This window comes from Periplaneta americana, chromosome 7 (genome assembly GCF_040183065.1).
Source record: "Periplaneta americana isolate PAMFEO1 chromosome 7, P.americana_PAMFEO1_priV1, whole genome shotgun sequence".
Lineage (NCBI taxonomy): Eukaryota > Metazoa > Arthropoda > Insecta > Blattodea > Blattidae > Periplaneta > Periplaneta americana.
The window spans coordinates 9,317,452-9,344,540 of NC_091123.1; the positions used below are offsets into that span (position 1 = coordinate 9,317,452).

Below are 27,089 nucleotides of genomic sequence, written 5' to 3' on the forward strand. Positions count from 1 at the left end.
TGGATAATGACACACTGTAAATTGTTAGAAAAAATTAGAAACTCAGATCTCAGCATATTGAATATGAAAACCACATCTCATTCAGAAAGACATATAATGAAAAGCGTTTAAATTCATAAATAACTAATAAGCTAAGATTATATGTTAGTCATGTTTAGAGCCAATGTCACCAAACTGTGCTTCATCATAACAATATGACGACACTTACTCACTCTGATGAAGAATTAAATTTTATGTTCTCCCACACTTTCCTTACAATCTAGATCTCGTACCATCTGATTTTCCCATTTCCTTACACGAAAGTGTGACATTAAAGAAGAAGTTTTGATTTCAACAACAAAGTCAAGGTAGCTGTGAAGATTTGGCAATAAAACACAAATCTCTCCAAAGACAGAATGCTGAGTTCTTAAGTATATGTTGACAGAAATGTATTTAAAAGTGGTTAAGAACATATTAAAATATCAACCCATGCTTTGAAATGTAATTTTCTAACATATCTTTCTTTCTCCGTTGTCCATTCTCAACATAGTTAAGATTTCGTGTGAAAACCTGTCAGCAATTCCTCTTGTTAACATGTTTTGTTGCACTGTGGAATTTTGTTTATAATAAAAAACAACTCTAAGCAAATATTGTGTCAATTGTGATACCGTAATAACTGCTTACCACCAAACATTTTTTTATTCACAGACAATAATATGTAAAAAATAAATAGAGAAATATTGTAGAAATAACTATTCTCGTCCAAAGACACCTTACAAAATCATTGAACTTGAATAAAAATATACCTGAAGCATTGTTATAAAACAAAGAATTCTGTTCTTGCAGCTTTTGCTCACACAAGCTCGAGAATTATCAAGCTATGACTCACGACAACATAAATAAAAGTTTTCCCAGAACGATATAATGAATTCTTATATGATTGATTCATAAAATAAACAGATATAAGTAAAATTCGTGATATATATAATTACAAATACACATTGTCTGCTCTACATTTCTTCAATCAGCAGTTCCCAGATTCCTAACAGTACGCAAATTTCTTGTCATACGACTGTTGACGTTCATCGACGCATTTTTCTGGAACAAAATTATGCATTATCTTTCTGACATGTAACTTTTTAAAACTACAGTAGAACCCTGCTAGTCCGAACTAACTGAGACTGTTTGGATTATCGAAATTTCGGATTAAGTGGGAGGATGAAGCGCACTCTACTATACATCAAGCAGTACAGCAAAAGCACACCAACTGATTTTTTTTTTGTTTTTTTTTTTTTTGTCTATTTAAGACGCTGCATCAACTACTAGTTTATTTAGCGTCAATGGCATTGGTACTAATGAGATGGTATTTGGCGAGATGAGGCCGAGGATTCGCCATAGATTACCTACTATTTGCCTTATAGTTGAGGAAAACCTGGGGAAAAACCCAACAGGTAATCAACCCAAGCGGGAATCGAACCCATGCCCGAGCGAAACTCTGGATCGGCAAGCAAACACCTCAGCCGACTGAGCTACACCGGTGGCTCCAAATGATGTTATGAAGCAGGGTGGAACACTGTCTTTTGTCAGAAGAAGCTGACAGGTTATTATAATGGTACATATAAAAACAAGGATTAAATATTTCACTAGTGATAAAGTGAGTTGTACTGTACATTGCACATTTTGAATTTCTAAATACTTCAGCACTGAAATGATTGAGCTTCAGTTCCGGTCCTCTTTATTTTTCATGTTCAGATTATCCTGAATTTCGTATTAACAGGGTTCTACTATATATTGTTTAAATTTTAAAGACACTGTATCAACTACTAGGTTATTTAGCGTCAGTGGAATTGGTGATAGGGTGATGCTATTTGGCGAGAAAGCTGAGGACTTATCACGTGAATATCTGACATTTGCCTTACAGTTGAGGAAAATGCTGGATAAAAATTCAACCAGTTATTTGACTCAAGCAGGAATCAAACACATGCCAAAGTGCATGTCTGCAAATCTCTTTGTAATTCACCCAACATAACTTCAACTCTGTAAATTTTTTAAATAAAAGTTTTGAATATTGTTAAAAAATTTACTTTGCTGCCCCTCAATATCAAGAATACTAATGATGGGAATGAGAGAGAAGTTAGTTGAGACTGACAGGTTAAGGGCAATGAAGGCAGAGTACATCTACAAAGTGCCCCACAAAAAAAAAACAAGAAAATTTAAAGTTATCTGTATAAAACGTATTTTATACGTTTGTTTGTTTGTTTGTTTTTTTTATGTTTGACTGTGTAATTATCCTTTTTTCATTCCAAGATGGGTCAGTTAACAAATTTCCAACGCGAGGTGACTGTCCTCTTCAAAAAGAACATCCAACATGGGGATTAATAAGTGAAAGTCTCAGGAATCTTCTATGCCACATCAGTAAATTTAAAAATGCAGTTATATTGTCAGACTCCAAAGCAGCTATTCCATCAATAGTCTCTAAACACACACCTTCATCTCAAACACCAGAAATAACTAAAATACTCTCTCAATTAATATCACTCAATAAAAGAAGTGTATTCCAATGGATACCATCCCATTGTGGAATCCTGGGAAACGAGAATGCGGATGCTTTAGCAAAGAAGGGCAGCACTGCTACTTACAGACCTGTTACTAAATCTACGTATTCCTCTGTGAAAAGATTTATTAAATCTACATACTTAGACTTCAACAAACAAAATTTGATAACACAATCCCAAGGGAAAAAATGGAACTCTCTGCATCAAAATCCACAGTTAATTCCCGATTTACCACGAAAATCGTCTGTAGCTGCATTTAGATTGGCAACAGGCCATGATTGTTTAGCCAAACACCTGCATAGAATTGGAATATATCAGTCCCCTAACTGTCCATTGTGCAACTCAAACCAAGAAATGGATTCGGAACACCTCAAAATCTGTGCTTCAGCGGCTGGTCATGATAATATCTTTGAAAAATATTGGAGTGCAAGAGGTCAAATGACTTTGTCAAACGCATGGCATTAGAAAACAACAACAACAACATGGGGATTAACGAAATGCAAAGACATTTTGCCAGAGTTCTTTACTTCAATAAGTAAAAATCAATTTTCCGATGTTGTGGCTGTACTTAAAAATGGAGCATCACCTACTCCAAAGGTTTGTAAGTGTGGATCTGGCACGACCAAACAAATTCTTACACGTATTAAATGAGCTGCGTTGGAACAATATTCCACTTGAAACTATCCAGAATGCCACTGCAAGTTGGTTACACCATCTACGTCGTTGTGTAACAGCCCAAGGGAAATGTTTTGAACATTTGAATTGAATATGGCAAACAAATTTCCTGGTTTTTTGTGGGGCACCCTGTATTATCAAATAAACAAAATGTCGTTAACTTACTTCCTGAGGGATGCCTCTTTGTAAGACACTGTGGCATTTCTCCTTGATTGGCGCAGTGGTTTGTTTTCAACAATGCTGTCACGTAATTCTGTAATATGGGCATACAAATATATACTGCATATAAATTTATTTTTAGCAACTGCATATAAATTTATTTTTAGCAAACTATTTGGTCACATAAAGTATATAATACACATAAATTTTCTTCTAGGGAACTATTTAGTCACATAAAAATATATGCCTATAAATTTATTTTTAACGAACTATTTAGTCACATAAAAATATATGCCTATAAATTTATTTTCAACGAACTATTTAGTCACATAAAAATATATAATGCATATAAATTTATTTTAGCAAACTATTTAGTCACATAAAAATACATAATGTATATAAATTTATTTTAGCTAACTATTTAGTCACATAAAAATATATAATGTATATAAATTTATTTTAGCTAACTATTTAGTCACATGAAAATATGCAATACATATAAATTTATTTTTAGAGAATTATTTAGTCACATAAAAATATATAATGCACATAAATTTCTTTTTAGCGAACTATTTGGTCACATAAAACATATAAATTTATTTTCAGCAAACTATTCAGTCTCATAAAAATACATAATGCATATAAATTTACTTTTAGTGAACTATTTAGTCGCATAAAAATATATAATGCATATAAATTTACTTTTAGCAAACTATTTAGTCACATAAAAATATATAATGCATTTAAATTTACTTTTATCAAACTATTTAGTTGCATAAAAATATATAATGCATATAGTGGCGATACTGAATTTCTTAGGCATGCAGAAGTTGTAGATATTTCACATGGAAAAAATGTTTCATATTCATTTCTTGAATATTTTATTTAAAGATTCCCAAATTTGGTTAATTTATTTTATTGGGTTATTTTATGACGCTGTATCAACATCTAGGTTATTTAGCATCTGAATGATATGAAGGTGATAATGCCGGTGAAATGAGTCCGGGGTCCAACACCGAAAGTTACCCAGCATTTGCTCATATTGGGTTGAGGGAAAACCCCGGAAAAAACCTGAACCAGGGAACTTGCCCTGACCGGGATTCGAACCCAGGCCACCTGGTTTTGCAGCCAGACGCGCTGACCATTACTCCACAGGTGTGGACAATGTGGTTAATGAAAGTGAACATAACAGACTTGAAGTGGAATTTGCAGCATGCTTTGGCATGATACCTTTCCTCAATACATTATAAATGGATCTAGAATAGATGCAAACAGGGCCAAAATTGCATATTTCAGAAATGATAGCAATTATTACAAAACAAAAGTTGTGTTTGTGGTACGGAGAGTGCCTCACAATGACTCTCCTACAGAAAGAGTCTTCAGTGTTTGAGAAAAAATTAAACAGAATTTAGGCCTACATTAAGCACATCAACACTGGAATCACTTCTGATCCATAAGATCAAGATGACATCACAAGGAGAAGTTTGCTTCACGAAGAAATATGAAATTTGCAGAATGACAAATAAAATCTCAACATACATTGGCATAATTATAATATGAGAAGAAACATATTATTTCATTTTACAGAATTCAAAAGTTCAACAGCTGCTGGCATGAAACATGGCTTGAACTATGACTTAAAAATATACAAGAAATTAATTTCTCAGTACCCTGTTTTAGCTAACATAAGTATTGTGGGGCCATTCTGGAATGTTCTCGTTGCATCAGGGAGTTGTGCACGCATCTAGTAAGAAGGAGGTTCGGGGAAACACGAACCCCTGACGCTAGCCGCGGTATGGAGCAACAGGAGAGAAAAGCTACTGTGACTGGGTGGAAGTAAAGAAGCATCTGGAAGCGGATTGTTGTGGAGGTCCAGAAGCTTCGCGATGCATAACATTCTAGATGTTCGTGGTAAATTAATAACACCGTGAGTTGCCGACGAAAGTCAGTCAATCTCGAGTCTTCAAGTCTACAAGTGAGTCTTCAAGAGAGCAAGGAAGCCAGCCTTCAAGAGCAGTGACGTGCAGTGAACCGCATCTGGGAGATCGGGGTCGACGTGCAGTGAACCGCATCTGGGAGATCGGGGTCGACGTGCAGTGAACCACATCTGGGAGATCGGAGCCGACGTGCAGTGAACCACATCTGGGAGATCGGGGTCGACGTGCAGTGAACCGCATCTGGGAGATCGGGGCGACGTGCAATGAACCGCATCTGGGAGATCGGGGTCGACGTGCAGTGAACCGCATCTGGGAGATCGGGGTCGACGTGCAGTGAACCGCATCTGGGAGATCGGGGCGACGTACAGTGAACCGCATCTGGGAGATCATAGTCGACATGCAGTGAACCACATCTGGGAGACCTGGGTTCGACGTGCAGTGAACTGCATCTGGGAGACCGGGGTTCGACGTGCAGTGAACTTGAAAAGTGAGCTAGAAGAACTAGCCAAGGCAAATGAACTGTGAACTGAGAAATTACAGTTTTGTTCTGCACATAGTGCATTGTGAACATTAATTGAAATTAGGAGTACACTGTTGTTCTTTTCAATAATACACGTCGTGTATTGTCATTGTCGTCGTGTGGAGTGCAATAACGACTATTGTGTTGCTGTGCTAAGTGGAATACTCATTGCTGTTGGGTGAATTATTAAAAATAAAGTCACATTGTTATCGGGTGTGTGGTGGTTAAAGTAGAATAAAAGTTACAGTATAATTAAATTTAAACCAAAAATTAAAGAAATTATTTAAATAATTTAACATAGGGTTAGATAATTAACTGCTAAATATTAGTCTTATATACTTGTGAATATTGGTTATAAACATTTTCAGTTGTGATTGTTCTTTATCATACAGGCTCTTGTTTTTGTAATCTGTGCTATTTTATCGCTTAAATTAATTGTTTATTTTGTCTTCTTCTTTCTGCTTATCTACAGTGCAGGTTTGAACTCCTGACCACAAGCGTTTGCTCATGTGATTACCTTAGAGATCAAGTTTATCAAGATCGACCATGAACAAATAACAATCAGAAGACAAACATCAACATCGAAATCAATGGCACTGATCGGGATGTATTGCAGTGAACTACCAGAAACATGAAGCAACAGGTACAGATGTGTCTACAATTAGTAATTATCAACACCTGCTGTGAAGGTAGCAATTCTTCCAGAAATACTTTACACTTAGAAAGTAGCTGCATGTTCTTAACTTACATCAAACAGAAAAAAAACCATCCATTTTATATGAATCACTTTGCACTTTTAACTGTAGTTAGTATACATACCTGCAATTTTCTCAATATTGCTCAAGCTAATTACCAGCTGAGGTCCAGCACTTATTGTTTCACACAAACTTTGACGTTTTCTATTAGATATATTCAGTTGTTTCGCCTTATTTTGAGAAGTCCTTTTAGAGATTCCTCGACTCACATGACTGGAAGAAGTTCTCATCCTCTTTGATATACTTTGAGAATTGCTATGAACCTCAAATTGGGAGGAACTTCTTACACTATCAGGAATACTTAATGATTTCCTTTGAACCTCAGGCTGGGGTGAAGTTCTATTGCTCTCTGAAATATTTTGAGAACTTCTCTGAATTTCAGGCTGGGGAGAAGCTTTTCTGCTCTCTGAAATATTTTGAGAACTTCTTTGAACTCCAGGCTGGGGAGAAGCTTTTCTGCTCTCTGAAATATTTTGAGAACTTCTCTGAACTTCTGGCTGCTGTTGTTTCTTCTTCCCTTGAAATGTCCCTTTAGAGATTCCTCGACGTGCACGTTTGGCAGAAGTTCTTCTCCTCTTTGATATACTTCGAGAATTCTTGTGAACCTCAAATTGGGAGGAACTTCTTACACTCTCTAGAATACTTTGAACCTCAGGCTGGGGAGAGGACCTTCTGCAATTCGAAATATTTTGGGAATTCCTCTGAACTTCAGGCTGGGGTGAAATTCTATTGTTCTCTGAAATATTTTGAGAATTTCTTTGAACTTCAGGCTGGGGAGAGGCTTTTCTACTCTCTGAAATATTTTGAGAACTTCTCTGAGTCTCAGGCAGGGGAGAAACTCTTCTGCTCTCTGAAATATTTTGAGAACTTCTTTGAACCTCAGGCTCGGGGGAAGATCTTCTGCTCTCTGAAATATGCATGGAATTCCTTTGAACTTCAGGCTGAGGTGAAGCTGTTCTGCTCTGCGGTTCATTTTGGGAATTCTCCAACACTTCACGCTGCGGCGAATTCGTTCTGTTCTGTGAAATACTCTGAGACTCCTCTTGATCTATAATATGGGGTGTAGTGCACCTGCTCTGTGATGGAGTTCGAGAATTTGTTCCAACTTCAGTAGCCCTCCTGCACAAGATAAAAATAATATTAATAACAATTGATATAATTTGTTCATTTTTTTTAATTATACGAAATCTACAAAGAAATCTTTAAGGAAAATGCGGATTAAAAAATAAAGAGATTTGATGTCGTCTCAAACTCTGATTGTGACTACAAATTACAGATAGTTAATTATTTCTGCAGATGATCAGATCTCAGTACCAAACTACGAAGACGGTGGTCAAAACATAGCTTACAAACTACATTTGATTGTTGCAAAATTTAATGACAGTATCTAATTGCACCAAAATAACTGTCATTTCCCTGCAAGCAATCTAATTAAGATCCACTGCATTTGCAGCTGAAAATGCTAACATTTGAACCACATTAGAGATCGAAATTAATCACTCATATATAACATTATTTGCAATGGAGTATAATGAGTTCCATTGAGCATTCCTACTACCACTGTTGCCTGCATCTGCCAACTCCTCACAGTGCTTTGCAAGATTAAAAACAATAAGGCATCACTCATGAGTCAACTAAGCCAGAAGATAAGATAATAGAGTAGAGTAGCCAGTTCCTTTTCCCCTCCATTGCATACATCACAAACCAGTAACATATTACACTAATCAGACTAAGATGTACACAAATCATTTGTTCTTCCTCTGACACATATCGTCAAGTGAGATGTACTGCCTGATAATAGATGTACATATCAGTCAGAACCTCAATCAGAGGTATATAATATTAATAATATAAGTTTTCAAAATTGGATATCTCTTTTTTAAGGCTAACCACTAAAGACTCTGATTCGAATATTCCCTGAGTTCGTCTCCCCTTATCTGCGTGGCTGGTGAATCCCCTAATCCTTAGCTTATTTCATCACTCCTGACTGCTGTTTATGTTATCCTTCAAGTATCAGCTTTTTTTTTTTTGTATATGTGCCAGGAGACAGGGAATAAGGGAAAGAAAGAGAGAGAGATCACCACACGAAAGCTGCATGGTTGATGAATCCCCAGCCCTCGAAATTAGCTGTCAACCTGCAGTCTGTCCTTGACACGCATCAATAAAGGCACACAGTGACTCAGCTAAAAAAAAAGTGCAGTTCATTATGTTGTCTTTTGCAATGGTTACATATTCAGCGTATGAACGTGTACACATTTTGAAAATGTACATATGGAAAAAGAAATGATGTGGCAAATTAAGAGAAAACTTTAGAAGTAAATTTCCTGTAGTTCCGTGTAGAAAAACAATACTAAATTTAGAGAATAGGTTTAATGAAACAGGTTTTCTGAATGATGTGAATTATGTATCACACAAGACAGGCAACACTTTCAGCAGTTACTGTGTGGAGGGTGAGTACCAAATGTTATTAATATATATAGGACGTAAATTTTAATCTGGTGAAGCATAGTGTATTCACAGGTGAAAGAAGGACAGTAGTGGGGGGACCTGCTCTAGTCAACTGACAGAAACACTGGGAACATTCGCTGGGACTTCTTGTGGTTGAAAAATTCGAAACTCTTAGTCAAAATAAGCAATATCACACTACACTGAATGACAAGAATATTTGATGGTTGATAGTAGCAGCATCTTATTACAAAACATGCCTGTATAGTTCTCAGAAAGTTGAGTTTTGTAAAAATCTTTAATTTTTTTTACAATTTATTTTCTAAATGAAGGAAATTCATAATTAATAAGAGGATAATTTATAAACTCTTCATACATTTCATTACCTAAAAAGTAATTTTAATAGACATATTTAGGTGAAACTCTTTGGAACCAAGTTTCCATTATCAATTTTGTTAGAGTACCACAATTCTTGCTAGTGGGAAAATAAAAACTTATCAACTGACAATCAACCAAGAAAATGAATATAATTCTGTTTAATGTTACTCATAATCTCAACTGTCACAAACGTACCTTCTGGTTCTTGTCATCTTTTCAGGAATTCCATTCGAGGACTCAGTTTTCATACTTAATTTGCTGCTGCCACGTTTCTTTCCTCTTTTGGTTACTTTTTGATTCTCTTGGGATATACTCTCAGACTCCTGTTGCAGAGAGCTATGCAAACAAAAATTAAGTCTGTGTATTCAATTAAAAAATGTCTATCACAGTGAATAAAATGAAAACAACAGTCTACCATCGTGACAATACAGAAATGATTTTGAACATTTCTTAGTTTAGCAATGAATGGAAGCAAATGCTGAAACGAGAAATAGGAAACGAATTTATGTTGAAATTGAATAATTAACAGTCTGTTTACAATTATGAGAATTTCTCATAAAACATTAAAAGAAGAACCTAATATACATACACACAAACACAGACAATCTAGACAATGTCGGAAATTCTCTCCGATTCTGATATTGTTCCTTTACATTTTAGAGGGTCTGGCATTTGGTTCTGACGAATTTCTTGTAAAGTATTGAATTGAAAGAAAAATTTGATCTTGTACAAGCAGCTTAAGATTGGATGCTTTACCCCATTGTTGTCACTCATGGGGGATTATTACAGGACAAACACAACACAAAGACATGCATCAATCCTTAAAAAGGCAAATAAATTGTCTATTTCATGCCAGAAACTGAATCTTTGTCACCATATTTTTGGCTGCCTAAAGGCCCGCACCCGCTTAGCGGAATCAAATCAAATAAAAATGAAATGTCTGCAGCTGCTCACATCTAGTGGAATTGAACCGAATTGAAATGTGTACAGATTAAAATGGATCACATAATGGCTTTAGCACAGTTATGTTAAGACACGGAAAGAGAAGAAATAAACATCCAAAACAAGGAAAGGAAATACTGAATACATGGAAAATTTTCACTTTATATTCTGAGAGGTGAAGCAAAATTTCGTTCTTTAGCACTGCTTTGGACTTTAATTTTTACCTGAAGTTTCCATTAATTTACTTATTTCGCTTCAGGCATGATTACGGGAATAATTATTACAGTAGTGCTTTTGTGTTTTGTCATACAATAAGGGATAATTCTGAACCAAGTTTATTAAATTTTTTTCGTTCATATTGTTGAATTGTAATTTTCTGTATACATACTATTTCAGCATTAACTTTCAATAAAGACATTATGCTACTAAAAATGGATATGGATCATTTGTTTTTTCACGAAGGCTTCACGAGAACATACGATCATATCCAAAACAGCAGCGTAATAAATATTCTAGCTCATAAATTCTATTCGATTTGACGCACTGCTTCTGCTATCTTCCATTTAAATACATTGTGAAGAGAAATACTGTTCAACTCCAATAAGTGAGAGCAGGCCTTAAGACACCACAGATAGTATTTTTCTTTTTTATTTTAGTAGGTTATTTTACGATGCTGTATCAACATCTAGGTTATTTAGCGTCTGAATGAAATGAAGGTGATAATGTCGGTGAAATGATCCGGGGTCCAGCACCGAAAGTTACCCAGTACTTGCTCGTATTGGGTTGAGGGAAAACCCCAGAAAAAAACCTCAACCAGGTAACTTGCCCCGACCGGGATTCGAACCCGGGCCACCTGGTTTCGCGGCAGACGCGCTGACCGTTACTCCACAGGTGTGGACCAGATGGTATTAAATTATTAATTTATTTATTGAGCTATGCACTCTTACCTGTCAACTGGTTTTTCTGCAATTACATTTTTATTTGGCGGATTTTTCTTTCTGACCGTAATTTTCGCAATTCTTGAATCTTTGCTATCAAGCTTGCTTCTCCTTCTTCTCACTCCCTGACTCCGCTTTTTACTAGATGGTTTCCATTCACTATCAGTTTCTTCTGAGCTACTTGATGAAATGCAAAGAGCTGTATCATTAAAAAATCTCGCTGAAGAAGCACTATTCCTTTTAAGTGAACCATTAACTGTAGCTTTAGAGTTACAAACACTAGGCACATCTGGAGCGCGAACTACACATCCTGTCTTGCTTTTCTCAATGGCATCAGCTGCAGCCTTTATATTTTTCAAGGCAGTTAGAGGTAAGCATTCAGTGAATTCCATATCTACGACATTTGCTTCATCAATTACTTCTACGTCTGAAACTCCTCCACTGCAGTTTTCTGTTGCTGGCAGTTTTGACGTGTCTGATGAATTTTGCTTCTGTGTTGCACTATTGTAAGTGCTGGAACTTTTACGATTTAACTGATCTGAAGTTCTTTCCTGAAAAAAATACAAACTTTGTAAAGTGGATTGACATAAGAGAGACACAAAATTTTGTTTGTTCAATTTTCAAAAACTTTTAGAAAGAAGATATTCAAGACACCCCCTTCAAATTCAATGTAATGATTTAGACACTGGACTACTGAGAGACTAGATATATGATTGCGTTTCATAAAGTGTAGTATGTTTCCACGTATTCTTTATATTTGGATATTATAGCGATATTTACCTTATTAGCTTTCTTTTATCTTTTGTTACATCATTTTTCCTTATATCACCTATCATATGAGTACTCGCATTACTTATTATTATAATTTATTTATTTATTTTTTTGTGTGTATCTAAAATAGTGTTTATCATAATTATGCTCTATGGTCACTATATTATTATTATTATTTTCATTCACAGTTTTTAGCCCAAGGGCAGGTCTTTCACAGCAAATTCTTCATTCTCCAATCTATTTCTCATTATTATTATTATTATTATTATTATTAAGAAACCTCATCAGATTTTGAATCACTGTTGGGCAGTTTTCAGTACCTTGACACCCAAGAGTTACTACAAAATAATAGAACCTTTCAATGTTGTATAAAATAAAAATTATCTGATATCAACATGCATTTTGCACTGTTAGGTTGAGGAACTATAGAAGTATCGGTAAGACACACTGTTGGTACTATTGCACTGATTGTTGCATTGCTGCAAGCATAATAGTTAAGATGGCTGTGATATCGATATACATTTTGAGCTGTTAGATTGAGGAACTGTTGATGAGGGGAGGGGGGGGGGGGAACTTCATCTTCTAATCATTGACAGCTGCAGAAATGAGATATTTACGAAGAACTGTAGGCTACAGTCTTTTATATCACAAGAGGAACACTGACATTGCAGACAAATTAGAAATAACACCCATTGTACAATATTTACAATACAGATAAGATTGGCTTCAACATGTGCAAAGACTGGAGCATACCAGACTATCTAGACAGATGCTTCACTACACACCACAAGGGAAAAGACTTATTGGAAGACCTCACAAGAGACGGTTGAAGACTGTAACAGGCGACTAGGCCTACTACTTGAAAGGACAATGATAAGCACGAAAATTAAGATATATGGATCGTATGCGGAAAATAAGAGGAAGGCAGAAAATAGGGGAGACTGGAGAATGCTGAATTGCAGTGAAATATCTGCCCTTGGGTAGAAAACTATGAATGAAGAGGCAAAACACTTCCACAGTGCTGGATTGTCGTGCAACAGACAACAAATGTGTTCTCGCATGATGTCCACTAAGGAACATCAGTCATATTTACAAGCCCTAGTCCAATAGTTAAAATATCTGCATTGCAAGAGGAAGAACATTTTTTCCCTAGTGAAGTTGCCAGATAAGAATAGAGATGAAACAGCCCCCCTCATTCTCCTAATACTTCTCCAAGGAATGACGCATATCTTGGAGAAGGTAAGTTTGTATGGTACAGCCCATCCCAACGAAAAACCAAAGAAACACCTTCTCACAATATTATTCGAGGTCAACCTGGTATTAACCACATCCGCTAAAGGCTTCCGTAGCGCAGCTGCTCCTATAGACATCTGTAATCTGTTTCTGGTTAATTGAAAAAATAAATTATCTTGAATTAAATATTTTTAATTATATTTATTGTAAAATATGTGTTTAATGATAAAAATATATAATCTTAAATTAAATGTGTATAAATTACTCATGGCTAAAGAAAACATTTTAAGCAGAGACAACCCTCTAACCTTCGAACCAATTAACATTCAACTACATTTAGAAGAACCAGTTACAAAATCTGAAACTTCCAAACCTGTACTAAAAGTGCTAGCATTAGAAGCCGTGAACAATAGATACCCACCAGAAGAATGGTTACATATCTACACAGATGGGTCTACTATCGATAACAACTCAGGATCAGGAATTATGTGTGCGTTATTCTCATTTTATCAACCAGCAGGATATCATACAACAATTTTGATGCGGAAATAATGGCTATTCATATCTCACTCCAACACCTACTATACAGAATAGATAAATTTCAAAATGCTGTCATTCTCTCTGATTCTAAAGCAGCATTATATGCAATAAATTCATATAAAATGATGTCAATCCAAATTAAAGAATGTCATAAAATGATCCAACAACTTCAAAAACTACAGAAAAGAATTCAATTGCAATGGATACCTGCACATTACGGAATTGCTGGAAATGAAACTGCTGACTTTCTTGCCAAAAAAGGATCCAATTTAATTCAGAATACAAATACAAGCCTACCTTTTACATCCATCAAAAGACTAATTAAAAATAAATATAAAATCAAGCAAAACCAAGCACTATGTACCAAAGCCAAAGATAAAAAATGGAGCATTTTAATAAAAAAAAACAGAAATTATTCCAGAAATCCCACGTAAATCTGCAGTAGCAAAATTCAGACTGCTTACAGAACACGATTATTTGGCCAAACACTTGAATAAAATAGGAATTTACACAAATCCAAATTGCCCTCTATGCAACAAAGAAGAAGAAATGACTGAAGATCATCTACAAACCTGTGAAGTTCTACGATGAAAGAGTAATGGAACGGAGAAAAATTCTCTCCGGCGCCGGGATTTGAACCCGGGTTTTCAGCTCTACGTGCTGATGCTTTATCCACTAAGCCACACCGGATACAACTCCGACGCCGGTTAGAATCGTCTCAGAGAATTTTTCTCCGTTCCATTACTCTTTCATCGTATGATGACGCAGAATATCTGCATGGAAATATCATATGTACTTCGGTACATTAAAATAATATCTGTGAAGTTCTACCTGATGGATCCACTACAGAGAAATATTGGAGAGCAAGAACGCTAATGGCTTCATTGCCAAAGCCCGGCATTAGATAATAATAATAATAATAATAACAACAACAACAACATTAATTACTCATGGGAACGATAATGAAATATGCCCATTTCCAAGACCGATCTTTCTGTAAGTGTGATTTTAGTGTATTTTTTGGGTTAAGATTTAAATTTTTAAGAAATTTTTCAATGATTTTTTTTTCTGTTAAAAATAGGTTAAAGACTGCATTACAGTTTCTTGATATTACTAAGAAAAGGGCCATGCAAAATTTCACACATTTATACAGTTTTATAGATACCTTAAAATGTATTTCACAGATATAACGCTAAAAGTTCATATTAAATTACTATATGAAAAATTAAAGATCAATTTTTTTTACCCTTGAAGGTATATGCATGAGAAAACATTTTAGTGCACAACTTGGTCAATTTTATAGATATCTGAAGTTTATTTTACACGAATAAAGCAAAGAGTTCATAATAAATAAAGCTATAAGATCTCACTGTTACTGTCTGTATTACCTTTTTGTTCAATTGAGAAGGTTTTGGTTTGCTTCTTCTTCTGCTCCCAGACTCATAGCGCCAACTAGGTCCTTCCAGAGGGTCTTCATTCTGAATTCTGTACAAGAAATCATCTCTGGGTGATGAAAGACTCAAATTCAAACTGGATATTGATGAAACAGTACTGTAATCCATAACTCCAATTTCAGCTGCCAAATTTATATGGGTCTGGTCCTCCACTGGAGGACTGGATGCATTATATTCAATTCCTTGGTTCGCACTCTTATTACCGCAGTCCTTCAACTCAGGATGGGCACTTGCACCAGTCTTTACTTTCCCTTCCTCCAGCTACAACACAGAAATACGTCAATGTTACTAGTGATCACAAATACAGAGTTTGGGCTGTTAAATTAATCAATATTCTAAAATCTAAACGATTATAATTGAAGAAATTAATCTGGAAAATAGCTACTGAAAACGATTTTGTACACTGACAAATATGTAATAATATCAAGAACTAGACACTAACAATAAAGAAATACTTTTAAGGGAAGAGGGTACTGAAAATTTGAAATTCCTCGTTTTTTTACTGAAACTTACAATTTTTTGTGTGCTGAAAAACCGTATGTATAAAATCTAAAATTGGGTATTAGGTTTACAAAAAAAAAAAAAGCAAAAGGGGGTCTAAATTTGTCAATTAGCCCCACATTTGTAACTATTTACAAAAATTGATATAACTTAGTTTTTTTAATATTTGAGACGTTCTTTTGCCATTACATTCACAAGGATATACTGTACACTCCCAGATAATGAATATGAAGAAAACGCAGTAGTTCAGAAGAAATCACTGTATGACAGATAGAAAGTCAGGCAGACAATAAAACAATAAAAAATCAGAGATGCTGAAACTTGTTTTTCAAGGAGAAGTCTCAAATCCGATTCTTTATAGTTTCACAATTTATACTTCTGGTACTGAAGATGTAAAGAAAGAAGACCAGCATTATTAATGGTTGAAATCATTCACACCTCACATTCAAACTTACCTCTTCAAGACTTCCAAGTGTTCCATTGTGGAGGTAACTGCCAACATCCTTCAAAGTAACAACTGGCAACAACCATTTTTCACCATTCAACTGGTTCTTCCTGAGCTCTCCTGAGGTTGGGGTTCTAGCACGCAAAGATGGAGGATACTTCTTCACACCAGTGCTACCGGATCGCCGAGTGAATGCAGATGATGATGAACGAAATGGTGAAGTATTTACATTTGAAGGTTTCTTTGTTTGAGTTGACTGTCTACTAACAACATGTGACATATTTTGTACAGTGTCTGTAGTGCATGCAGTTTCAACAGGCAGTGAAGGCACAGGTGTTTGAGGAGCAGTAACATTTTGGTCTGCTGTACTTAAGCTATCATTTACTAATACTGAATCGTTTCTTTGTACAGTCCCTTCTGAAGAACTGTTACTTCTACTCAATAAGTTGTTTGAAATTCTATCCAAGGACAGACGTTCCAATGGTACTTCAGCCACTGAAACAGGAATTATAAGATAAATTCTACTTCTCTCCATCAACACTGACAATATATCGTCGTTGTTCCTGCAATAATTCGTATGTGCAAAATATAAAATTTTTCAGTAGCAAGAAAAAACACATTTATTCATCCTATGGCAGCAGTACATAGGAGACTGTGAATTCTTACATTTTTCGAAACAAAGAAATATAATTACATATAGGAGATTTTATTATTTGATGTGTCACTATTTAAGTTATTTAATAGAGCAAAAATCTGAAAATCGATAAATATGTCACATAGGAGTTATTGTAGGAACGACGACGATATTTATCAATACAAGAGGTCCATCTGGGAAGTATCGAGCCATTTAATAATTAAAGGTGAACACTGGCAATATGTCTATCAATGTAGGAGGTCTCTCTGGGAAGTGTCCAGTCATTTAATAATTTAGAAATGTAACAATTAGGGCAATGACAACTTCAGTCCCCTTAAAAGTAATCCCATTGGGACCTCATTCACTTATTCCAGCATCTCTTACACTTTCGAAAAGAGTGTGCAAAGACCATTTTGGAATTTTCTTCAATTGCGTCATTGCATTTTTCTTAATTGCTTCCCTCTCAAGAATGTATTATCAACCAAGTATAAGACAGGCTGCTGTTTATTCCCGGTGATCTTGAACATTTATATGGATGATATATTAATATATTTGAAAAAGAAAACACATTCTGGTATCAATAATAATAATAATAATAATAATAATAATAATAATAATAATAATAATAATAATACAAGCGTCAATACCCTGTTCTTTGCTCATGATATGCTCATTATACAAGAAAGAGAAGATTTCCTCCACAAAAAGTATGTTTCAGCTTCAAAAATTAGTGACAGTTATGGATTCAAAAGTTCTATGTCTAAAACTTAAGTCACAGATTTGATAGGAAAATGTCAAATATGGTGAAAAATTATATTAGATGATAGAACAATTTTAGAATAAGTTTCTGATTGTAGTTATTTAGGTTATTGTATTACATAGAAACATGATGAAGACTTAAAAAAAATAAAATAACAAAATTCTATAAAGTTATGGCACTCCCAGTATTGCTATACAAGACTGAAACTTGGACATTACGAAAAGGAGATTGGAATAAAATCTAGACAGCAGAGGTGAAATTTCTGAGAACCATTAAGGTAGGTTGATCAGACATCCCGTTTTTAACAGGATTGTCCCTTTTTTTCAGCCTCTTGTCCCCTGTCCCAAGAAAAGTATGCTTGGGACGCCAAATGTTCCATTTTTTAAAAATGGCGTCCCATTTCCCTAAATTATTTTAAAATATTTATTTTTATTTTATTTTATTCAATAATTACGTAAAACATTGACTAATTCTATACTGTTTCCATGTCATCATAATGAATTCAATTCGAGAATCGATACCTCAGAGCTTAGATCGATAATCAAAAGGTTTTGATAATTCTACCACCAGGCGGTAATGAAATTATCCTCTGCTTTCGCATTGTTTGCTTCTTTCTATTTGTAAGTTGTTGTCGATTGTAAAAGGTTTTTTTTTTTTTTTTTGTAAGCTTAAGTGTTGTGTTCGTGATATTTGTATGAGGTTACCGAGTTTCATTTCATTTCCATATATTCTACAGTAAAGTTATTCACTAAAAGTCACATTGAACATGTCAAATATTATAATTACAGTAATACAGCATACATAAAACTAGATACGAGTTTAATGTGTTAAGACCACATGTTGGTAACAATGTATTGGCTAAGATGCCGAAGCAAAAGTGTAGTTTTACAGATGCATATAAAAATTGTCAACAATGACTTAAGCCAAGTAGCCATTCTACTCTATTACGTACTTGTATCATTATTATAGTCTAGTTATTGTAAACAGTGTAGTATTTATTACTTTAAAATAAATAAAACTGGATCTTATTGCTCACTATTATATAAACACAAGTAATAATGAAAGTTTAGATAAAATGTTGATTCATGTCAACTTTAAAAAGTGTCCCGTTTTTTTATTTTCAAAATCTGGTCATTCTACATTAAGGGAAGTTTTAAATTAGGTAAAATTAGAAATGCCCCATTACATTCTGTACTGAATGAAAGAAAATTTCAAATGACAGGGTGTATGTGAGCACACTGAAAACACTTACCCCAACACCAATCATTCCAACATCTTGAATGTGTTGGGATTTTAACCAGGTAACCAGCTGATTCATTAGCCAATTATTGGTAAACAGTGCATGACCAGCCTCTTGGTCTAGTGGCTAGCAAATGCTTTCTCCTAACCAAAAGGTTCTGGGTTCGATTCCCGACTCTGCCAAGAGTTTTTTCCTTGGTCAGGAATTGTTCCTTATAACTATGGCCTGGGTGTTTGTGTTATCCTTACGTTTAAGTTACATTTAAGTGTTAGGAGGGGACTGGTGCATCGTATCGTAAATATCCCCTTAAAGCTTCACAAGGGAATTAGATCCATCCAAACAGTGTAACCAAGATTCAATGCATACTGCAATTAACCTACAGAAGAAATTATATTTTTATTACCACGAAGAAGCATATTCTGATGCAGAGTAGATGTTCTTCTATGTACAGGAAGCTCCACAATGTCCTGAAAAAAGAGGGAAAAAATGACTTGGTACAATGCGCACAGTAACTGATACAGTTTCACCACAGTATAGAGACCATATAGTAAAGACACCTAAGCCATTTCGTGGGAACAAATTCTGAGTGCGCATATCACGAAACCGGGTGTATTATCTGGAACCTCCACCAGATGGATCTCCATCTACGACAGGCTGCATAATTTAATATTAACTGAAAACATTCATTACTCATCTTTTAACAATTTTAAAGACATGAGGCAAAGAAATGGCAATATAACCATAATAATAATTACTTCCGTATGCAATCATCATGAAAATATTCACTAACTGACACTAACGTTCAAGTCACTGTTTGAGGCTCATGCTGGTAAAATCGATCCAAGTACAACATAATACATCATGGCGTCTGTTGCGGTGAAGTGCGAACATGAATGTCAACAATGGATATAAGTATTTTGACTTCCTAGCGACATAATACTAATGACAGATAATATACATACAAGATTATGCTTATTGCTGACCAATAAAATAAATAAATAAATATTTTACTAATATTTTGATAGTGGTTTGATACTAGCGACATAGTTGGATTCATTGAGAACCAGACCTTACTGAGCTCGAATTTAGTACCAACAACATCAAAGGTGCCGGCAAGAGTTGTCCCTACTGATTCTTCTTATAATGTGGTTTCACTTCAATTATCTGTTCTAATGGAAGCCACACAGTGAATGGTTAATAAAAAAAAAAGGATTAATACATATTATCGATTTTAATAGACTTGAATCTCTCTGGTGCCATTTAAGATTCTTTAAAAAAGTCTATTACCTATTACATATTTTCTTACAACTAACTTTCTTTGTTATGTACACTTGTAAGTGTATTAATTACCAATATACAGACTGAACAATAAGTAATGTCATTCATTTCAGGGTGTTATTCTTTTGATATTTCAAACAAAAAAGTTCACTATAAGTTTGCTCGTTTTTGCTTCCTTTCGAGATAAAAATTGTTTTATAAGAAACATTTCATAGCTGTTTTGGGAAAGTCAATGACTGAATCCTCAGTATGTTCAGTCAATTTAAGAGAGTAGCATATTATGATAATAAATTACTGAAAGAATTTTAGTATTACCCTTTAAGTGTGCAGAAATTTAATCCAAACAAATGTAGCATTGTAAAATTCCTTTGCAGAACGAAAAGTTACTTATTTGCCTGTTGATCTGTGCTCAGGCTCAGATTAGATGCCACCTTTGGCTGATTATCTGGTTGGGTTTTTTACTAATATTTTCCCAACCATAGTAAGGAAAATGTCACACAATTTATGGCGAATCCTCAGCCTCACTTCATCACGCCAAAAAATTGCATAACATTCGACTTGTTCCACATGTTAATCTTTAATGCTAATGTAAGATCTATGCAACACAAGAAATGAAACGAAACGAAACGAAAACATCTCAAAAAGATGAAGAATGAAGAGAAACAGAAAGAATGGTAATAAGGAAAACAAGAACAAAAGTTAAGAAGCAGGAAGACTGAGAGAAAACATCCGACACAATCTTTTGCAAGTAACAAAAATTAAAAAGGTTCTGATCATAAAGCTGGTATCTTCATGTAAATATTGAATAACATACCTCGTCTGATGAGCTTTCTGGTATAGTTGTAAGGTCCATTTCTTCAACTACCTCATCTAAAAACAAAATTGTATTATAAAATTTTATTCATAGAAAATTAAAAAACACACTCTTTACAGTCAAATTAGGAGAATAACACTTTCTCAAAATTGTCTGTCTTTCTCTAACTTAAGAGTAAGTGTAAAAAAAAAAAAAAAACAGAAATACATTTTGTCGTGAAGTAAGTAATATCTGAAATGTTTATTACTGAATTATCTACTACAGGTAGCATCAGGGGTTAAAAAAAAAAAATATATATATATATATATATAACGCACGCACGCAAAAAAAAAAAAACTTTTCCTGCAAATGCATCCCCCCTATCAGTCGGCTAATATTATGACGCCAAATAACCTTGTAATTGATACCACGTCGTTAAATAGCCAAGTAAAAAAAAAAAAGATTGTAACAATGGCTAAGGTACATTACAGTACTGTACAGCTCATGCATTTTGTCAAGACACTCGTGATGTGCAGTACGGGAACAACATTTCTGTGGCGGGGGTAGGAATAGAAGAGAAGGTCGGGCATGCGTCTACAGAGTTCAAGGCAAATACAAACGCATTCCCCTATAATTCGTAAGTAGACTCATCCGATCTCGTGCGCAGCTCTGTAAAAAGAGTGGGGGAGTGTCTGGACGTAATGCATGCGCTGTATTTCCAATATGTACTTAGGGACGAAATTCATAAATTAGCAAAAAGTGATAACTTAAACAAATGTTGCAGTTTCTGTGTTTATGGGATTTCATAAAAGTGAAATACGGGACTGTCCCAAAACATTCGGGATGGGTGGTCTTCCCAGGGGCGGAACACAATGTAATGGCATCTGCCCCCTCCCTCCAACACCCTAGAATACTTGACCTGAGTTACAGTAACTCTTTCTTTTTAAAACTGTATGCTAACAGTAAAACCAAACAAACAAATAGTTTAGTTTCAGCCTTTGATTGTTGTGCTGCAGTGAAGCTATGCAAGTGTGTAAAATAAACAAAGACTAAAACATTAAAAATAAACTTTCAATTACTGAACGCTATGACAAATAACCGAAAAATTATTCAACGCCATACAGTAGTACAGTTACAAATTTTACAGCCCCTTTTGTGCAAGCTGTTAAGAAACGGAGACAGTATCCTGAGAGTGACAAAGGAAAATATAAATGGAATTGTGGTGGAAAAGACAATCAGATGGAGTCAGCTTTCGAACTATGGTTTAACAATGTTCGTGAACAAGATCTTGTGTTGATGGCTCCTTCATGTGACAACACACAAACTTGCTAAGCATACGAGAAAAGACGATTTTGTAGCAATTATATGTACAAAGTAATATATGGTGAGCAGAAAGAGGATGCGGACTTCTCTGTGGCAGAAAGATAGAAGAGTGACGAAAATTATTTCAGAATTCCCTCGTGTTTACAGTGCAAACTAGATTGAACTATATTATCATGCTTTGACTGAGTAGATTTATCTTTTCAAGACAGAAAGTTGTAAACTGCAAAATGTAGTGGGGAAAAAAAAAAAAAAAAAAAAAAAAAAAAAAAAAAAAAAAAAAGGGCAACACAACAATAGATGATTTTTGAAGCACTGATAGCACAATGCTGTCTTGCAGTTTTATATTGAAAATAGGAAACTGTTTTCGGTCATTGTTATCAATCAGTTAATGTTATCAGAACAGCAGCATTCAAAAGTGATCATAATAAGTAACATGCACTATATTTTTCTAATCTCCTATCGGCGTCCTATAAATACACAGAATAATAAAATTTGATATTTGACTTCCAACGTGAATCCCACTACATTGGTGGATTAGTGAAAGAGTCCTTGTATTTTCATGAAATCTATGATTTATTTTTTTACAAGCCTATTCCACAGCAGTTATTCATTACTAAATTATAACTCCAAACAGTCTACAGTTTGATAATTTCTCAATGCAACATTTTCTCCTATAGTAATATTCATGTGTTCCATTATTGAATAATCCCCTAACTCCAATTCACAGCCTGATAATCAATACTTTATGTTCTGAAGTAATATTTGTGCCTTTATTAATAACTAATCCCTCTAGTTCCACACAATCCAGAGAAGAATATCGTTATATAAATTACCTTCATTCAAATTTTCCAATGCTGGTTGTCTTTGCTGCACTGGCGAATTCTGTGGAACATTTTGTAACTTCAGACGCTGAAGTGTTATGGTAGGTTTCACAATTGGATGCCCACTAACCATTGGATTTACGTGATTTATCAACTGTATTTTAGAGGAGAGTTGTGGTACTGTTGTCATGTTACATGAAAAAAAAGAAGCAGAAAAATATGGATACATTATTTACAGCAGTACGCAGTTTTTCTTCAAACAGTGCATATCGACAGTGAAACAGAGTATGTTAGCGTAAATTAGTTGGAAAAAAAAAAAAAAAAAGACAGACATTTATTCCCATCAGCGGAAGAAGATTACTTCATCCTGTGTGATAGGCTGTCACACATTAGGAAGATATAGTTCTTCGACTTTCCTTGAAATGCAGGATGGTTAGATCTGTAGAACAGAAATACTTTGCCACTTCACTTTGTGACCAGCCTTGAAACCGTATTGGGCTATTCTCGATTTGTGAATGTGGCAATATTTTATACTGTACTTACATTTGGGTGACCAGACATCCCATTAAAAAATAAGACTATCCCTTTTTCAGCCTCTGGTCTGGTGTCCTGAGTAATTTATGAATGGGATGCTATATGTCCCATCTTTTAAAATGTCGCCTCTTTTTCCCCTTCGAAATGGGCAAGTTCAAGTGTTAAATTAAAAGGTATCGTCTCTGCGCATTGTTTGCAAGATTCAAGTGACAAGTTATGATACTGGTGGTGATGGTGATGGTGATGGTGATGGTGGTGGTGGTGGTGGTGGTGGTGGTGGTGGTGGTGGTGATGAAGGCAGCAGCGGCAGTGGTGGTGGTGGTGATCATCGTATTCGTGATTATGGTGGTGGCGGCAGTAGTAAAAATTTGTCTCAAACTACATTTAAATAATTTACCATTGCTTGATCCATTCAGTCTTCTTATGGCCATCGTTGGCACACTATGTCTGTAACAAGATGCTATGCCTGAAACAAAGACAATACTGTATAAGTATATAATATATTCTTCCAAATGGAAGAAAAGCTTCTCAAATTGCAATATCCACTGAAAAACTATCCTTTTGTTAAGCTTCATCAGACAGTGTATAATTTTCCAACAATAAGTTATTTATTTTTTTATTATTATTATTATTATTATTATTATTATTATTATTATTTATTTTTTTTTTTTTTTACTTTTAGGTGACAGATTGGTTGATGTAACAGAAATAGCTGTTCTGGTATCACTAAATATAGCAATCTGTTGAATAGATGGTTTCAACTTCTCCATCGAATTTGTAGCTCCATAACCTAAAGATTTATAAAATGATAAAAGTGCACATGTAGCACCACCACCTGTTTCATTTTGGTTGAACAGTAGGAATCCATCAGTGAAAATATGCAGCCATAATTTCTCAGGGAATCTATTATCAATAGTTTCCAATGCTAGTAATTTCAGGACATCCCAACAGAAATGTCGACCAAGGCCAACCTAACTTTTCACTGGAGTTTCACTGCGCTCATATTTCAAAGACAATCTGCTCACTCAGTATATGATCAACTATCACCAAGTAGATAAAGTAACATTTTGAAAATGGATCTCTTTCGTATGAAGAAATATCAATGTAGTGACTTCTGGGAACAGCAGCAGTTGAATGCTGGTATTCAATATGTTAACTAAAGTAAGTATTACTTTGAAAAGAAGTGATCCAGGAGCATTACTCCATAAAGAAGTGTCACACATTTAAACTTAATTCTTTAAATACCAAATATTGAGGAATTTTACCTGAAGTATTTGCAGCTCCAGGACCATCAATTGACATTGCCAGTTCCTCTTCACATACTGCCCGTAATTCTGCTATAGAATCAACAAGCTTCATTGTCTGATTTTCTAGCACACGAGATAACACGTGAAGTCTTGCAAGTGTTTCCTGTCATAAAATTACATATCTGAATTATAACTCATGCTCTTACAATAAAAAAAAAAATCAATTTAAAAATTATCTACACATAATAATCTTCATGCCAATTGATCCTTTTAATCTCTATTAAATCTAAAAACATCTTACATTACCCTAACTAGTCATTAATACAACACGAAAACAAAACTCCTAACATTTTATTTATAACCTAGAGCAATCAAAATTTTATAACTTAGTAAGAGAAATTCTTTCTGCTCTTAAAATGCTACAAGGGTTTCGTAAAGAGGTAGTTTTTCAATGGTTACCCTCACACTGTGGAATAGTAGGTAATGAGAAGGCGGACTTCTTGGCCAAAAAAGGAACAAACATCAAATAAACTCAAAATAATACAATCTCCTTTCATGTCTCAAAAGTCAGAATCAAACACACAGTCCAGTCCTTTTGTAAACAGGAATTCCTGAAAAAAGCGGAGACAAACCTTGGAACATTCTGCTGTCACTATATTTCGCTTAATCACCAGACATGATTGTCTCACCTCTCATCTACATCGGATTAATATCTACCAGCATCCACAGTGCACCCTCTGTAGAAATCAGAACTCCACCATGGATAAACAACATTTGCTACAATGCCGAGCAATAAAGAAAATAGATGCTGATTTACCACTGCAGCTCACCAAATACTATTGGGAAGCCCACAGGAGAATGGAAGAAATCCAAGATCCTTAACACTGGTCAACAACAACAATAACAACAGATTTTTCTTCCCAGTTCACCAAAAGAATTGTAAATAGAAATTTACTTTTTTCATTGGAAATGTATGACAACACAATTCAAGTGCTTCTGTGTTTCTTTTGGAAAAAAAAGGCATGAGTGCAAAATCAGCAGCTGAAAGATATAAGTGGAAAGTGAAGGTGCGGTCAGTAGTAGGACGGCATCAAAGTAATTCAATGACAGAGATCTAGGGTTTGAAGATAAACTCCCTCAGGAAGACCACCTTGATCTTGGTGTTTCTAAGGCCACAGTCTGTTGCCACTGCCACCAATTTGGGACTGTGTCTAAACAGCAATGGTTAGATCCGTGCAAGCACAGTTAGAGGGGTAAACTTTTGATATATTACGATGTACCGAAGTACATGTGATATTTCCGTGCAGAAATAATATATATGCGAAAATAATCACTTTGTGATTTAAGACAGCGCTTATTTTGTTGGATCCCGGTCAGTTAGTCACTCATAACGAGTGCACCTCTGCACATGTATGGACATTGTGCCATTGTGTGGAGTGCATGAGGGTAGGCCACTAGAGGGAACCCATGAGGTAGTACTTAAACTGATAGGATTCAATCCGACATCAGGATGAGAATCCAGTGTGGCTTAGTGGATAGAGCGTCAGCAAGTAGAACTGAAAACCCGGGTTCAAATCCCAGTGCCGGAGAGAATTTTTTTCTGTGTTCCACTCATCTTTCATCATAAACTTTTGAGACAATCTAATAGGAACGAACGACAGCTACTGTTAAATTTAGTTCGTTTAATAACTTTCCAAGATTTTTTTTTTTTTTTCATTCTGTTTTCATACTTCTTAAATTCATGATTTCTGTACAAGGGACAGTATCTTGGATGTTTGAATCTTATTGTTAATGCTCTGTTTAAAAATTAGTATTGATATATATAGTCCCGTCGCTCTAATTTCCGGCAGCCAATCACGTTGCAGGTCGGCTACATTTAAACGTGTGCGTCTTGTGATTCGCTGATTCATTTCTTGAGGCTTTATAAATACTTAATATAATCGCCCGCCATTTTAGCTCTTTCGTTGGCGTCCACAGAAAGCACACGAAGACATTATTTGCCGCACAATTATTTGCTGAATTACATTGCGTTTGATTTATTATCATAGGAGCTACGACATGATAATGTTTAATGGTGTGGCAAATAGATTCCTCGTATGGTAGCTCGGCAACGTAAGAACAAAAATGGCTAACGATACTATCTACCTAGACTTTATAGAGCCTTCACTTTCTAAGACGTAAGCAAAGAGGAGGAGTCACGCCGGGAATAACAGCGTCGGGACTATAAGAGAG

The 27,089-nt window shown here is 35.1% G+C and overlaps 1 protein-coding gene across 2 annotated transcripts in view; it reads right to left on the reverse strand.

Moving 5' to 3' along the window:
* Positions 1–664: 664 nt before the first annotated feature.
* LOC138702884 (uncharacterized) overlaps positions 665–27,089 on the reverse strand; it is a 34,592-nt gene continuing 8,167 nt past the window's right edge. For both annotated transcript variants that reach the window (XM_069830258.1, XM_069830259.1), the window contains exons 4-15: positions 24,876–25,020; positions 24,008–24,076; positions 23,089–23,256; positions 20,954–21,009; positions 19,265–19,328; positions 16,238–16,722; positions 15,216–15,542; positions 11,293–11,834; positions 9,599–9,739; positions 6,645–7,699; positions 3,375–3,462; positions 665–1,077 (exon numbers count right to left, since the gene is read on the reverse strand). In XM_069830258.1, coding sequence (XP_069686359.1) covers positions 1,062–1,077; positions 3,375–3,462; positions 6,645–7,699; positions 9,599–9,739; positions 11,293–11,834; positions 15,216–15,542; positions 16,238–16,722; positions 19,265–19,328; positions 20,954–21,009; positions 23,089–23,256; positions 24,008–24,076; positions 24,876–25,020 — 3,156 coding nt within the window. In that variant the 3' untranslated portion in view covers positions 665–1,061. The remainder of the gene's footprint in view (positions 1,078–3,374; positions 3,463–6,644; positions 7,700–9,598; positions 9,740–11,292; positions 11,835–15,215; positions 15,543–16,237; positions 16,723–19,264; positions 19,329–20,953; positions 21,010–23,088; positions 23,257–24,007; positions 24,077–24,875; positions 25,021–27,089) is intronic.